This window comes from Aethina tumida, chromosome 1 (genome assembly GCF_024364675.1).
Source record: "Aethina tumida isolate Nest 87 chromosome 1, icAetTumi1.1, whole genome shotgun sequence".
Taxonomy (NCBI): domain Eukaryota; kingdom Metazoa; phylum Arthropoda; class Insecta; order Coleoptera; family Nitidulidae; genus Aethina; species Aethina tumida.
In genome coordinates, this window is record NC_065435.1 from 13840707 (window position 1) to 13857208 (window position 16502).

Below are 16502 nucleotides of genomic sequence, written 5' to 3' on the forward strand. Positions count from 1 at the left end.
GGCACCACCTCGGAAGCATTGGAGACGACAAGTCACTGAAGTCAAATCATCGACATGTCTTTGTCCGGATCAGCATCTTCAGACTACTCATCCGACGAGTCTTCCGAAGACATCGGGTTTTACATGTCCGGAACGTCCGGATCCGAAGAAAATTATATTGTAACGCAATCGACACCATCGCCCAGGGTGCATCAAGATGAACCCTTGGAGACGAGGAATCGATCCATCCCGACTGCGGAAAACGGTGAGTTAATTTCTAGGAATTCGTGGGATTTTCACAATTTGAAATTTAAAATCGATTGTTTGAATTTGCGAGAACATATTAAAATAAATTAATTTAATTATTTTAATTTAGTTTAGTAATTAAAATTGTAACTAAATTTTAATAAATTAATTTACTTAGGGCTTGTATTGGCACTTTGTATTTTTTATTGTTCAGTTGTCTAATTTTAAGTTTTGTAATGTTTAAGCCAATTCCCTAATCAAAAAAAATATTTATTATTTGTGTACCGGTGTATTGAGATATCAGTTAATTTCGCTGACAATACTGACGTCAAGTCATTGCCGATTTATCTGAAGATATTTTTTTTACGACTGAGGTATATTTATTTATACAGGATGTCACTAAAAGACCTTACAACGCTGCACCAGTATAAAATTGATCGATTTAATAGGCCAAACTCTAAAACACCGAATAATACAAAGTTTTTTTTATCGTAAACTCGTTAGTTTATTAATAAACTACAATTTTATGTTCATCTTACAATACAGTAATAACTCAGGCACTGTTATTGTTAGTAACTACAACAATCATAATACTCACAGTAATCCATAAAATTAATTGTGCTCATATAATTTTTAAATATTTTTTTCTTCCAGTCATATCTTCATCCCTTATAGATCTGCCCGATATACCAGAAGTTGATTTATCTGAGTCGACAACTGACGAGGACGTATCCGTTGCTCCTGTAACCTTATCTAAGAATGGCACTATGAATGGAAATGATAAGGTGAAGGATATAAAAAAAGGGAAAACGGGCAAGTTTCATTTTATTTATATTATAAGTAATTAATTTTCGTTTTGGTTATTAAGATTCTTTATTTTTATTAATTACCTTGATTTTCTCTATTATTTTTTAAATGGCAAATTAAAATAATGTAATAAATTAATGATTAAATGTTGTTGCAGATGCTGCAGGAGCGGTGAAGTCCAGGAAACGTCGTCTGTCCACTGACAGTGAATCAGACTAAATAAAAACATATTTAAGAACTTTTAAGTTCCAATATTATGAATTATTTATAAGAACTGACCACTTTTACTATTATTAGCCATTTATTATTATTTTTGTTTTTATATTTTTGTATTAATTAATGTTTTAAATAAAATATTAGTAAATCACTCTTATATTTCTTCCTTAAGAACATTCAACTTAATTACGGTTTGTGAGTCCAAAAAGGTGTAGTAAAATTAATAAACATAAAATTTTTATATTTCAATTCACACCGTTAGAATTGAATGTTAGATAAGTCTAAATTGTGGTGACACAACAAAATCCAACAAACTTAGAAAATAATGCAATTTTTTATTACTTTTTAATTAAGGCAAATATGACTAAAATATTAAATTTTGGCAACAATATTTTTATGTTCCAATTATAAAATAGTGTAACTAGTGTAATTAATCAAAATCGTAGTCTTAAATATTTTTTTGTTAAATTATAATTTTAGAAATCGTTGCATTTCTATAAAATTATTTACAGTTTAATTATTTATCACCTATATTGAAATGATAGGAATATATAAACAAGATATTGATACTATAAACATCTAAATGCCTAAAGATGCCAAACAAAACAATCACCATAAGAATTTGCAACTTCCGCAACTAATCATGAATGTAAAATAATCCGATTGATATCTTTCAGGTGATTCAATTCTTTCGTTTTGATATTTATTTCCTGTAATACAGTAGTAATCAATAATATTTATTTTTTTTCCTGGGAATATGTCAAACTATTATTACAATTGATTGGTTTTGGCTGTTACAACTGTTTCCAATCTAGAAATACTAACTTAAGTGATATAAGCATTTTTTTAATAAATATAAGGTAATACCACAAAAAAATCTTCTTAAAATGCTTTGATGTAAAAAATAAACCTATCTTGAAAAGTTGTAAGATCTGAAAATCTAAAAAAATATAACAATGTTTCTATAAATTTCCAAATAATAAAATAAATGTAATTAACAGACATACATGATGTAACTAATAATTTTTTCAAAAACCACTTGTGACTTAATTTTCAAACAAATTATCGATGGTTAATGTTAATGTTGTTAATAATTTATCCTCTAAACATATTATTTGTTATTAAAGATGTTTGATCATATTTATTTAAACGTTTTAAATAAATTGAACTAAATAAAATTAGTTTTTTCTTTGTACAGAATAAGTTAGGTATTAATCTAATAACTCTTTGAATAAACATTTATTTTAACTATCGTATAAGAATCACAATAATATTTAAAGTAAAATCGGAATTTTGGTGAAAAACAAAAATTTACGTATTATTTTAATAACATTTCATTTATTTTACATTTCTTTATTTTGTAAATGTATGAAATTTTAATATAAAATTTTATATAAAAATAAGGCGTAATCGAATGCGTAAGATACGTGCGCATCATAAAAATATACTCAAAACTCTGCCTGCGTGTTCACTGAACACTGTTGTTTATCAGTTCCAGAAAGGCATCAGTTGCTGCAAGCACATTTGCTGTTACGCAGCTAGTTACCACTCGTCATTGTATTATTGTATTAAATATTCTTCGAGATGTCGTCACCCAGATCATCTTCGGATGAATCGTCCTGTGAAGGAGTTAAAGAAGTTTGGACTGTCAAGGATGAAGATGACCGTAGACAATTACCGTCGTCTTCTAGCATAATTCGAAATGAACTTTTGCTGGTTACTCCATTCAACAAATTCGTGCAAAATAGTGAGTTAATGTTTTTGTAAAATTGTTTATATCTGGTCACGTATTAACTGAAAACAGAATAATTTTGAGTCACGGAGACATCGGAATGGAGAATTTCCAGTTCTTAGTCACGTTATACATATCCAATATACAAAAAATTCTTTTTAGGCGCTTCTTCTGATCCAAAGACATCGGAAACATCAGTAGTTGAACTTGACTCATCTGATTCATATTTGAGTGATGATGTATTCATTGTGGAAGACCAAGACAATGACGGAAAGACTGTGAAGTCAACAAACCTGAAGATTGGTAAGTTCGATTATGTTTTTATTATAAATAAATGTTGTAAAACGTCGACAATTCGACTTGGAGGTCATATTTTGGAAATTATTAATGTATTAGAGATGGAAAATATTACTAGCAAAATTGGTGCTAAAAGAATGTTCTCTTTAAAAGAAATTTTTATTGTCTTTTCAGTGTTATTTTGTTAATTACTGAATTTATAAAAGATACAAGTTTTTATGTAATTTATTATTGTTAATGTTTATTAGTAATTCTTAACATGTTTCAGGTACAAACAACAGTGATGATGATGATGTCTTGGTTCTAGAAAATGAAGAAAATACGCCATTGGTCACAAAACATGTTAAAACCGGTAATTTCCATTTTTATTATATAGTAATTTCTTAATATATTGAAGTTTACTTCAATTTTTTAAATATAGCCATGCAAATTATTATTACAATGTTTATTGGGGCCATATTGACACATGAAAGTCAAGGTAAGGTTGAAGAAAAAATAGAAAATGTATTGAACCTAAAACATGCAAAAATTGGTAACTTTAATTCTAGATTTATTATAAAAATTTTAAATTAAAAAAAAAATAAGTTGGTCAGTGTAAATATGTTTTAGACTCCCAGTCAAAAGAAAATGAAGTAGTTATTGTAGACAGTGAAGATGATGATAATGAAAACATGAATAAGGCAGAGGGAGCATTCAAAGGAAAGGTCGGTAAGTTTCTGAAAATATGAATTAACATATATATGCAGTGGTGGAAAAAAGTATGGAATATTTATTTAATTTTACTTAACGTTTTCTCAAAGCTGTTGCAAATCTGAACAAATCTAATTTACTTCAGGATTGGTCTATTAACCATAATGATCATTATATTCACAGGTTTCTACTTGTTTTTTAATAAAAAAATAATTTAGTTTGGAAAAAAGTATTCATAAAAAATTAACAATAACTCTATATTTTGTGATGTAACCTTCTTCTATCACTGCTTGACATTTTTTAACCATATAATTAGTTCTTGTAAGCTTTTGATGTTTTTTGTTCGGATTCAGCGTTCTAATATTTCCCAAAGATGCTCAATAGGATTTAAATCGGGGGACTGAGCCGGCAATTCAAGCACAGTTAAATTTTTCAAGGGTCCAACTTTGGATCGTGAAAAGCATCCCCAAACCAAAATACTTCCACCACCTTGTTTAACCGTAGGAATTTGGTACTTAAAATGGTCTCATTGCCCAACTGGCCGTTCTACCATCTGACCTATACAAATTAAATTTACTGTCGTTATTCCAAAGGACAATGGTTTAGTTTTCTTTAGTCCATGACAAGTTGGGATTTGTAAATGTTCATTTTTTTGATAGCACTGGTCTTTTAGCTGCAACGACCTAATCAAGAAAAGATGAGCAGCAATACTAGTATACTAGACGGTAAACACAAACTAGCGTATTTAACATCATTACAACAGATATGAAAAATCCCAAGAGATAAAAATTCAATCATTAAGAATATTCCATACTTTGTTCCACCACTGTATATTAAAATAAAGTTAAACGTACAAAACTTAGTTCATATAACTACAAAATAATTTTATTGATTCTAGATGAATCCTTTCATATTCAATTCAATATTTTAAAATAAATAAATGCATTTAAAAATAATTGTGTTTACAGAAGCAGGGGCAACAAAGGCATCGAAGAAGCGTCGCCAAAGTAGTAGCAGCAAATCTAACAAAAAAGTAGTTTAGTAAAATATATCTGATAGTTTTGTTTTATTATTATTTCTTTAGTTTTATCTTTCTTTAGTGATTTTTTTGCTTTAAAGGGTTGGAATGGGTAATTAAAATAACTAACACGATATTTTTTATACGGAAAATTTTAGAAATATATTGTAACATTGCCAATTTAATTAATAAAACACTAATTTTGGGGTAGAGAATTATTTTATTAGTGCAAAGCCCTGAAATTTGGTCATCACTCATCCATCATTGTTAAGAGAAGACCTTTCCATTGTAGGGTATACTCCGGGGTATACTATGAACGTAATCTTCAATCATAGTTCTGTTTATTTAATTTGTTAAACAATTCGATTAAATTTCAATCCATCTTTGGAAACGTACGACTATGAGTTATGTTCAGTGAGTATCTGTATTTTAGAACAAAACTGTTTGACTACTTGTTAACAGATGGCGCATCACGTCGCAAAACTTGAAGAATATAAGTTCATTTTAAGTTTCACTCCATTTATCATCTTAACACAGTATATCAATTACATTGCTTGCCAGTAACCGCAGTCATGTTGCATATATTTTAAACTAAATTTAATTATATGTTCGGAGTTTCGAGTGGACCAATAAAAAGGGGCAATAAATTCATATCGGCCAATTATAAATCATTATGTCGTTGGTTACATTAAGGAAATAATGCGGAAACAATGTATCAATTGACAGATCATTAATAACTTAAAGCATAAACTCACCATACAGGATCTTTGAATTAAAACCTTATTTCGTGGTTTACCTACTACTCCTTCCACCCCAAAAAATCTTTTGTGACGTTATGTTTTCTCATACAATTACCATAATTGTGGTAATGTTAAATTCTCTTCATTAAAATAAAAACATGTCTAAATTACCCAGTAATATTTATTTTGTTTTTCGCGATACGTTTTTAAATAATTATGGTGTATTAGGGAATATAAAACAATGTTGCAATTTTAAAAATCATGGAATTCAATATTTTAAAACATTCAGCCATTTATAAAATGTATTTTTAACATTTCTTGTCATACGTACTCTAAAATTTGACATGACGTATGTGTTTTTTGCAACGAGAAACATTTATGATGTACCTATTTTTAATATAATAGCTATAAAATATTTGAAATGAAATAAATCAAAATAATTCAGTTAGTTTTCTATTAAAAATTATACCACAATAGTCGTATTAAGTATTTAGATAATCTTTATCATTTATTTTTAATTGTATTGTATTATTTAAGTGTTATTGTATATCACGTCGGTTGCATGCGAATACTGATTTCAATAACCCATTGATATGTATTTAGTTCACAATTAAAAGGACGAGGACGAGGATAACAAACAAAGCAAACATACACTTACGTATATATTTTTTAAAAATTAAATAAATCGTCTGATAATATTTCAAAAGACGTAAACGAAGTGCCAGGGGACCAAAATTCAAATTAATTTTTGAATACAATTAAAACAAGACAGTGACTGATTTTGTATATTTTTTAGAGGTAGTAGAATGTTTACATTGTAGTATGGAATTTATTTAATATGAAATACTATTTTTTCATATTAATTTTTACAAATTACTGACAATTTATTTGAATTATTTCAGCATAAAACCTTTTGTAAAATCTATTCAATTATTTTATTTTTGTTTTTAAAATGTCATTTTTTTTGTTTCGTGTACATGTTAACACTAAAAACAAAACTAGTGTTACAGAATGTATAGTTATATGATGTTTTCTCTTCTACCTAATCTTTACAATCGAAAATTATTATTTAATTGCACAGATTATCAATAATCCTGTTAATTACATAAAAACATTGGAGTGAACACATAATGTTATCATAATGTTTGCCCGATCAATCCCCAAATACACCTTTTATAAACTGGGACTGGGATTAAAAATTAAAAAAATATTCAGGCACTAAAAATTAAGTATATGTTTATTAAAAGTTTTGATTTGATTTGAAAATCATGTTTTATGAAATGGTGATTTTACAGTAGTTTTGTTGGTACAAAAAGTTAAAATGAATAAAAAATATTTTTTGATATATCTATATATAATATATACAATATAATTTAAGAATGATGTGAATAATGTATAGTAGTGGCCATAATTACAGTAACTTAAAATTAAAATATATTAAAAATATTAGATGTACTACTTAAATTAGATGTCAGTACCTATAATATATAATATATTGTTGTATCTACAATACAACTGGTCAATCTAATTTTGTTCTATAAAAATTGCCTACTTTATTTTTCGATGGACAAAATTATAGCAACTTTTTACATTTTTTTATTATAATTATTTAATCAATGGTCGAAGTGAAGCTGTAAGAAAAATTATATAACTCAGCGTTATCAAAATCTAGATAAACAAGAAGAGATGGTTAAGAGTTTACGGCTAAATAAGTCAATCGTTTCCCGTATTATTAAAAAATACCACGTGGTAGATACGAACAAAATTGTATGAGTTAAAAGAAAATGGATAACTGGATATTTAGCTATTTAAATAGTACTTACCAAACAGGATCTGGCTATAAACTATGTTCTTTAAATATAATTGTAAATTTACAAATATGTAATTATTTATTAGTTTTTCTTATTAGTTATTAAATTATAATAAACAAAATTATCTTGTGCTATTTAAATACTATTTATTGATTACCCGATTTTGGCTGAGCAATAATTTATTATTAATTTTTGTTCCTTCATTAGCTGAGTAAAATCAAATAACTTTTTTATATGTATGTAATATCGTTGCAAAGATACAAATATGTTATTATTAGTTATTCTAATTTATTATATAAATATAATAAATAAAATATTCTTCTGCTCTTAAGTAGTATTTACGGAACAGACCTTTATTGTAAAGTATAATTGAGGTATTTAAATAGAGGAGCCAATAAATATCTACAATTTAATTTTATAGTTTACCTTGTAAGTTGATTCTTACAATTACTAAAAAGTTGGCCACAATGATTTCTGGGAGTCCTTGTTAAAGTAATGACAAGTAAAATAATAATTAAATATGGATATATTTTATTCATTTTTAATATGTGTAAATAATTTATTACTAATTATTATTTGTATATTAGCATGGTACACTCAAAAGACTTTATTTTCAATATGTATAGATTATTTGGAGAGAAGGACCAATATGTATAATATAAACCGATTGGAAAGCCTTTGATACTACTGATCTTTGAGAGAGACATCATGCACGACAGAGACAAAAAAGATTCCCATAAATTTCCAGATTTTTACTGTACGTTGATCACATACCTACAAAAAAATCCTGATTTCTACTAAAAATGTCTTGCTCAGGATCACATTCACTGGACCATAGAACAGTAGAGGTGTGTTGTATTTAAAGACGACTTTAAATTTAATTTATAAAAAATGGTCAGTTTGTTTTAAACATCTTACAGGGAAAAAATTATACAAAAAGTTTGTAATATTCACAGTGAAACATGGTGGTGGTTAAATTATACTATGGGGATGCTTCAATTCTTCTGACATAGACCCCCTTTAACTAATTAATGGACAAGGATATACTAAACAACAACTTGCTTCCATATATTAAACAAATGATGCTCTTAATAGTGTTAAATTAAATGTCAGATTTAAACAATAAAAATCCATTTAAAAAATAAAATTGCTATATTTATGTCCAGCTCAATTCAGAAAAATATATGTAACATTTTATAGAATAAGAAGAAATTTTAATAATATCGTATAAAACAATAGAAAATTAATATTACTATAACAGTTCACATTAAATAAAAAAGTTATGGCTAAAATATTTAACATTTTCAAAAGTTGCTATAATAATGGACAATACTGTACAACAATTACAAAACAACAAATTTCATTTTTATTTATTAAAGGGTAGTTTTAAAAGTGGTGAAACAATCATTAAAATTAAATGGGTTCCTTATAAATTAACGAGACGCCAATGGCTTCCACATAATGAGATAATTGGCTTATCAATAACAAATAAACAATAAAAATGTTAGTTTTTCTAATAACCTAAGGTCAGTTCGTTCGTATTACCTATAAACGCCACACAGTAAACTTAAGGCAGACGCAATGTTATCAGTCTGATAAAAATCATTTTAGAGTGCGACCTTATATTTCGTGCTACACTGTAATGAGTAGTATACTGTGTGAAAATTCGTGCTTCATCAACTAGTGCCCAGATTATGGAAACTATGGATACACCCCCCGATGGGGGCTGGGGTTGGATGGTGGTTTTAGGAGCAGCACTTATAAATGTAAGAACTTAACTTAAAAGGAGACAATCCCTAAGTGCATTTGACAACTACTTCTCTTTTGGATATTTGCTTAGTTTTGCCTTAATCTTAAAATTGTGACTCTGTAACTAAAAGTCGGATAATTGTTTTTTTCCTTCTAAATTTTATTCCGGGTCAAAATATCAACCTCAGTGTTTTTACTATTTCAATTACGGTTCTGTTCTAAACGTAAATGTATCGTTTTAATGAACGTTTCAAAACGTCAAGTTGTTCAATGAATAAATTACGAGCACTTTCAACTAAAAATAAAGTTTAAATTTACGTTAGTATTAACAGTATAATGTATCATTGTGGCGATAAAAAAACACGATTGTGGGACGTAACTTCAATTCATTCAATCCAATTTTTGGTCAGCAACAGTTCGGAACTTCATAAAAATTATTTAACATATCAATATTTAATTAATTACATCATAGGTTTATTAGAATCGATATCAAATCAATGTACGTATTTATTCACTGATATTAGTTAAGTGTTGCGCTATATCTATAGATATGGACTACTTTATGTGCCTAAAATTTTACTATTTTTGTCATTTATATGGTGCATAAAAATGAATTTTTAGTGTAAATGTTTGTACAACAACTAATGACAAATGTAAACTTTTACAAAACAAAATTGTCAGTAAATAGCTGATAGTATCTTAAATAAATATAAAGTTTATTTGGTTTCCAATTTCTTATCAAGTTTTATTTTCTACACATTCCATATTATATTTCTTGAAGTCAATACTTCAATTTCAATAAGTTTACCTTTACTATTATGTTCATAGGATTAAAAATATTTAGTGGAGTTATAAATAATATTTACTTTGCCATATTTTCGAAATCCCAAGTGTTATAAATTTAAATCACTCTATAAAGTCATAAAATATTGTATATCTATGAATAAGTCTTGTTGGCTTTGAAAATATGTAAATGATATTTAATACAATTAACTTGGCATGAAAGTCAATGTCTTTGTATTTACTCATTCGTAAACTCATCAAAAATTGTCTGATCTTCATTTTTAATCAATTTAAAATATTGCAAATGTTAAGGAAATCTTATCACAGAAGATAAATTTGCAAAAAATTTGTAAACTGTGACTAAATTTTGCCTCGTTAATAGAAATCATTAAATATTTTAAAAAATATATTTTTCTGTGATAAGATCACTGACCTTGTAGGAACCAAAACTTGACTCTGTCAAATAAACGTACAATTTATAAGCATGTTTTTAATTACAACAAATTTGTTTGAATAATAATGAGAAAGTGTTTGTTGTTGCCATGACTCAGAAAGGTGATTGTGTGAACATCTTTTACGATGCTGATATTTGTAAATTTATATGATGATAAGACAAACGTGATCATTGGCAACTATTTTTTAATCTCAGCATTTTGTTTGGTGATAAATTATATTAAATATTAATGACCGAAATAGCACATGTTTTATATTAGTCAAATAAAATTGTATTTAAATGATTTTTGAGTTGAATGTACAGTTGTGGTCATAAATATAGCAACTTTATGCTCTTTCATTGCTCTTTAATTATCACTTGAAGGGAAACTAAGAAAAATTATAATTCAGCGTTTCCAAGACTGAGAGAAACAAGAAGAGATAGCTAAGATTTTATAGCTAAATAAGTCATATTATTAAAAAATTTAGAGAAACTGGTCTAGTGGTAGCTACGAAAAAAATTGTCTGAAAAAATAACTGGATAATTCGAATGTCAAAAAACAATCCAATCTCAACTGAAATTAAAGCCAACTTGGAGGAAAGGGACTTGCTGAAATTAGTTCAAGGACTGTAAGAAGATGGTTAGTGGATGGGGGTTCTTTTGACCTCAGACTTACAGGAAGAGTCTTAATTCATACTAAATATGTGAAGGTCCAATTTTGATTTGTTTAGGTTGACATTCAGTGGACTACACAACAGTGTGGACGAGTAGTTTTTAATGATGAGTCTTAATTTAATTAATAAAAAATGATGGTTCTGCATATGTTAAACGTCCTATAGAAACAAAACTACATAAGAAGTTAGTTATACCCACAGTGAAACATGGTAGTCGTTTAATTATACTGGGGGCTTCAAATTCGACATAAAAATTTTACAAATTTAAATAAATTCCTCATAGCAGTAAAAGAAGCTTCAAGGAATATATACTATTCGAAAAATGAACTAGTTTATGCCAGATATGGGCCAAATTTATAAAATAAAAAGGATATTATCCAAAGTGTTAATATTAAATTAAATAACACAGATTTAATCATTAAAAATTCCTTTAAAAATTAAAGTTGCTATATTTGTGTCCAGCTCAATTCTGAAAAATATATGTAACATTTTATACAATAAGTATATAGTACTTTTTATAACACAGTATCAAACAACCACAGTAAATTAATATTATTTTAACAGTTCACATTAAATAAAACATCTAAAATGTTTATTTAAAAAAGTTGCTGTAATAATGTCCACCACTGTATGTCAAAAATATAAATATTATATTTTATATATTTACTGAAATAATTATCCTGCTTGTAATTAAAAAAATAAAACAATTTAACTTTAATAGAGGAGTAAACAAACTGCAAACATATAATATTTATCTAATTGACCATATGAATATATAAATATTCAATTATTGAAAAAGGTGACTCCACTGTTTTTCGTTTACAATTTATTTATATTTCCAATTGCGCAGTTTAATTTATTGGCTACTTCAGAAGAATTGAAGGTTTTTTCAATTAACATCAAACATAGAATTAAATTTCTCTTAATTATCACATACGAAGAGTTCAATAAACAATAAATGTGTAACCATTTAATAAAAAGACGTATACTTTCCACCTAACATAATAACACCAGTACATTTTCTATCCAGTTTTACGGGATGCACACAGAGCCCCTTTATCGGAATATTATACGGAAAACAAAGAAGTTTTTATGAATATCACTTCAAATATCCACAAAGTGTCTCATATTTTACATAAATTGAGGTCTAATCCCAGTATTAACACCAATAAAACTATGATTCAATAATGCCCTAGGAATAGTTGCTGTTTTTTGTTTATTTACCAGGCATTATTCCTTTCGCGTTTTGCCCATAATTTATTTATGTATCCGCTACCGTTTGCTTCCTGTTTTTCATTTCCATATAAAGGTTTTACGCCACTGACCAGGGTTTTAAAAATAAACCATAATTTACATTGCAAAACGCCTTGATACATTTTTTTCGCCTCCTTGTGGTCGGTATGAAATTGAAATATGCGTTAGGTTTTATAAACAATGCGGCGGAAAATTTCATCGATACCAATTGATTTTTATTTACTCTTTGCTGTGATGCAGCCACGGTTCATCATTGTTTTCCATTTCAGACCGTAAACCAAGCTCTCTTCTCAGTTTTCGGCCTCATTTTTGGGGACACGTTGAGCGACATGGCTGGAGGAAAGGCGACCGGCTTAACTCTCGTCATGGCCATAAACGTAATGGTCACGAATTTCTCCGGACTGGCCGTTGCGTCCATACTAAAAAAATTCACCATACAACACGTGACGCTGTTCAGTGTTGTCTTAGTTGCCAGCGGGATGATCTTAAGCAGCTTTGCTACTCAAATCTATCATATTGTTATTGCGTATGGTTGTATGACAGGTAGTTAAAATTTGTGATGAGTACACACTAAACTGGCACCATCATAAAATCAATTTTTAAAACGATTTTAGGCTTGGGATTGGGTTTTTTGGCCTCCTCCACGTTTTTAATTATTAACGAATATTTTACAACAAGGAAGGGCACCGCAGTAGGTATGGCTATGGCTGGCACCAGTACTGGACAAATGTTGATGCCCATGTTTGTTAGTTTTCTGTTAGATAACTACGAGTTTACTGGAACTACAAGAATATTGGGCTGCCTCAGCTTGACTGGCTTAATTGGTGCTATATTTTTTAAGGTACTCCCAAATTAAAACACGTTAATTAAGTTTGTACTAAGTACGTTCCATTTTAGCCTTTTCTTTGTTTTAAATCCAAATATCCCAACATTAATGTAGAAGCACCTAAAAGCAAGCCAAAAAGTCTTCCTCCAACTGAAAAAGAAGCTCCAATAAAATTAGAATATAAGCAAGAGACGGAAAAGCCCAAGATGGAGGCAATAGAAGCACCAAAGTCTGAATTAGTTAGTGATATTGAGAACAACAATGTAGTCAAAGCCCCAAGCCAAAAATCACTTAATCCATCAACATCATCTGAACAGTCAAAACAAGAATCACATCCAGAAGAAACTGAAGTTCCACTACAGAATTCAGCACTCAGTACAGAAAGACTTAGTGTGGACCAACACAACGAATCAGAGTATTCAGAAGATGACTACTCGTCAGGAGAAGAGTTAAGGTTTTCCAAAACCAAGGAGTCCAAAGAACAGTCCGAAGATGAAGGCGATGATGAGCACGAAACTGAAGACGAACCCGAGGCGGAACTACGTTATAACAACACCACCCAATACGTGCGCCCTCCAAGTACCAACCCCTTCGAATCGGACAGTGAATCAGACGGTGAATCTAAACGGGTCGAAATAAGGAATAAATCAGTGTCCGAACAAAACTTACGTCCCCCAAGCACAAACCCCTTCGGATCCGACAGCGAATCAGATGAGGACAACAAAACTGGTTCCGGCATTAGAAGAAAATCGGTGTCTGAGCAGTACCTACGTCCCCCCAGTACGAACCCCTTCGAAAGTGACGTGTCTGAAGCCGAGTCCGCACACGAACGATTACTCGACGAAGAGGCTAAAAACCTGTTTCAGAAAATTCAGAATTTCACAGCTAGCAAAGTTTCCGTGGATGCTCCGAAGAAAAGCTCCAATCCCTTCGGCTCAACGTCCGACGTGTTGGGTATCGAGTCTGGTGTTGTGCCCAAGAAATTCAGCAGCAATCCCTTCGGGTCGATAGACCAACTAGCCGAGGAGAAGAAAACTTACAAGAAGCGACCGAAGCTGTTCCAAAAACAGGACGAAGCTTATCAGAAAATTGGGCCGGAAGTGCAAAACAATTTGGCGCAAAATGGGGTTGAAAAAAAGAAAACTCGACTGGATTTCCCGAAGCCAACGGAGTCTGCACGACCTAACGATGACTCAGATGGGGAAGACGACAATAAGAACGACAATTCGAAGTTGCTGGCGGAGAAGAAGCTTGATAGCAGTTACATGTATAAAGCAAAGTTCCAAAGTGAGTACACACTTGAGCACTTCTTTGTCTAGTCTTTTAACAAGTTACATGCTTTTTTAATGGTTTCAATAACCACATGTTGTGTGAAATAATTACTTAAATATATGCTATATTCTGTGTTTACGTCGTTAATAGTGTATAATATTTTAGTCAGCTGTGCCTGTTGTTAAATATTGTAATTTAAAAGTCGTGTTATTTTTTTAATTATTATAAGACACGTTTCAAAGCACACAATTAAAAGGTTAACAGTAGAAATGTTTTGAATATCGTTTCCAACACGAGTCAGATTTGAATAACTGAGGGTCAGAAGTTGCCCATTTCAATTGTTCAATTATCTACAAATTTACGTCGTACCTGCTAAACAAACCTTGTTTCTAACATGAATTTTTCATTTAAAAATTGAAATTGGACACAACTAAATTTGAAACACGTATCAAATTGAGTTGAGTGTTTGTTTAACAATAACAGTGGGATTAAGTGTAATACTTGTTAATTTTTATTCAAACTACAACATCATTTAATTATTAACAGTATAAATAAGAATTGGAACACAGGGTAGATTTTGCACCCCGTATTTGTGGTTGTTAACTTTGCACCCTAACTCCATTAAATTTTAAGCAGCTGGATTTTATGTCAGAAAAAGAATCTACGAAATTTTTGTTGCATAAAATAAAAGTATACAGCACAAAACAAATAAGAAATATCCACTGGGACAATCCCTTATATGGATAGATAGGCACGTGAAGTAAAAGGGGAGAACAAGCGTAAGATCCACTAGGGATTACACTGAAAGTTATGTAATAAATAAATGCAAATGTTAAATAGATTTATAGTTTAATTTGCATTCAATGATTCTTCACAAGTATGTTTTTACATTCAAATCAAGTTTTATATTATTTTTTTAATGGTTTATTCGATAATTTGTCCTTGAACTTGTAATTAATAAAGATAACATGTAATATTTCAGGTTCCACTTTGGACTTCGTGTCGCAGAAGCCTCCCACGTTCTTCGGAAAACTGGGGGAGTCACTGGGACTTCGTCTCCTGACCGACGTGAAGCTAATCCATTTGTTGATTGGCTTAGCCTTTGGTTACGTCAGTTCCGTGTCCTTCAGCACGTTCTTCCCACTCTTTCTGCTGCACGAGGCCAACCTGAGCAAAATGAACTCTTCGGAATGTATGACGGTGCTGTCTTTGGCCGACGTCATTGGAAGACTGACCGTCTCCTTCATTGCCAAGAAGTTGAAACTGAGCAGCAGGGGTCTGTTCATGGTTGGCGCCATAGCATTAGGATTGTGCAGATCTAGTATGACGAAGTAACATCAAAATTACTTTTGTTTTTTTAATTTTAGACTCACTAATTTCGAACTGAGTACTTCTAAAATTAAAAAAAAAACTTTGTAATTTGACGTATCTAATGTCGTTTGTGCGTGTAGGCTTTATATTAAAATGTAAATGTGTTTCAGTTATGGTTGAGTTGACCAGTTTCAAAAGTTTGATGGTGGCGTCAGTATTAATTGGATATGCAAGGTCAGCTACTGTGATCACACAAAATTTGGTTGTGTCCGAGTACATCCAATCAATTAACCGTCAAGATGATTTACCTGCGGCTGTTGGATTGAACATGGTTTTCAAGGGGATATTTGTTTTTACTGTCGGCCAAGCACTAGGTAATAAATGTGGATAATTGGAGGGTGTAATTATTAATCAATTTTTATTTTTAGGGTTATTGAAAGATGCATTAGATTATAGGTGGTGCATACACGTTTTGGATGTTGTTCTGTACATTACCACCATTTCTTGGTCAATTGAGATTTGCATTAAAAACAATTTACACAAACGATTATTTAACAAAACTTAAAACAGTATTAATTTAATTTATGTGATATATTTACAAACCCTAAGGACAAACTACGTTTTTTATTAAAACAATGATATTTAATATATTTTATTTGGTTTA

The 16502-nt window shown here is 29.9% G+C and overlaps 2 protein-coding genes across 3 annotated transcripts; both read left to right on the forward strand.

Moving 5' to 3' along the window:
• On the forward strand, positions 1-1251 carry LOC126264328 (uncharacterized). The gene is made up of 3 exons (XM_049961824.1): positions 1-244; positions 880-1038; positions 1190-1251. Exons 1-3 carry the CDS (start codon positions 55-57, stop codon positions 1249-1251), a joined length of 411 nt encoding a protein of 136 aa, XP_049817781.1. The 5' UTR covers positions 1-54.
• Positions 1252-9089: 7838 nt separating this feature from the next.
• LOC109609533 (uncharacterized) lies at positions 9090-16502 on the forward strand. Of its 2 annotated transcripts, XM_049962009.1 has the most exons (7): positions 9090-9302; positions 12699-12972; positions 13044-13270; positions 13327-14542; positions 15510-15848; positions 16009-16212; positions 16267-16502. In XM_049962009.1, exons 1-7 carry the CDS (start codon positions 9231-9233, stop codon positions 16401-16403), a joined length of 2469 nt encoding a protein of 822 aa, XP_049817966.1. In that variant the 5' UTR covers positions 9090-9230; the 3' UTR covers positions 16404-16502. The 2 variants fall into 2 exon arrangements, with proteins under 2 accessions (XP_049817966.1, XP_049817967.1); XM_049962010.1 differs by lacking the exon at positions 16267-16502 and having other exon boundaries at positions 15510-15858; positions 16009-16151.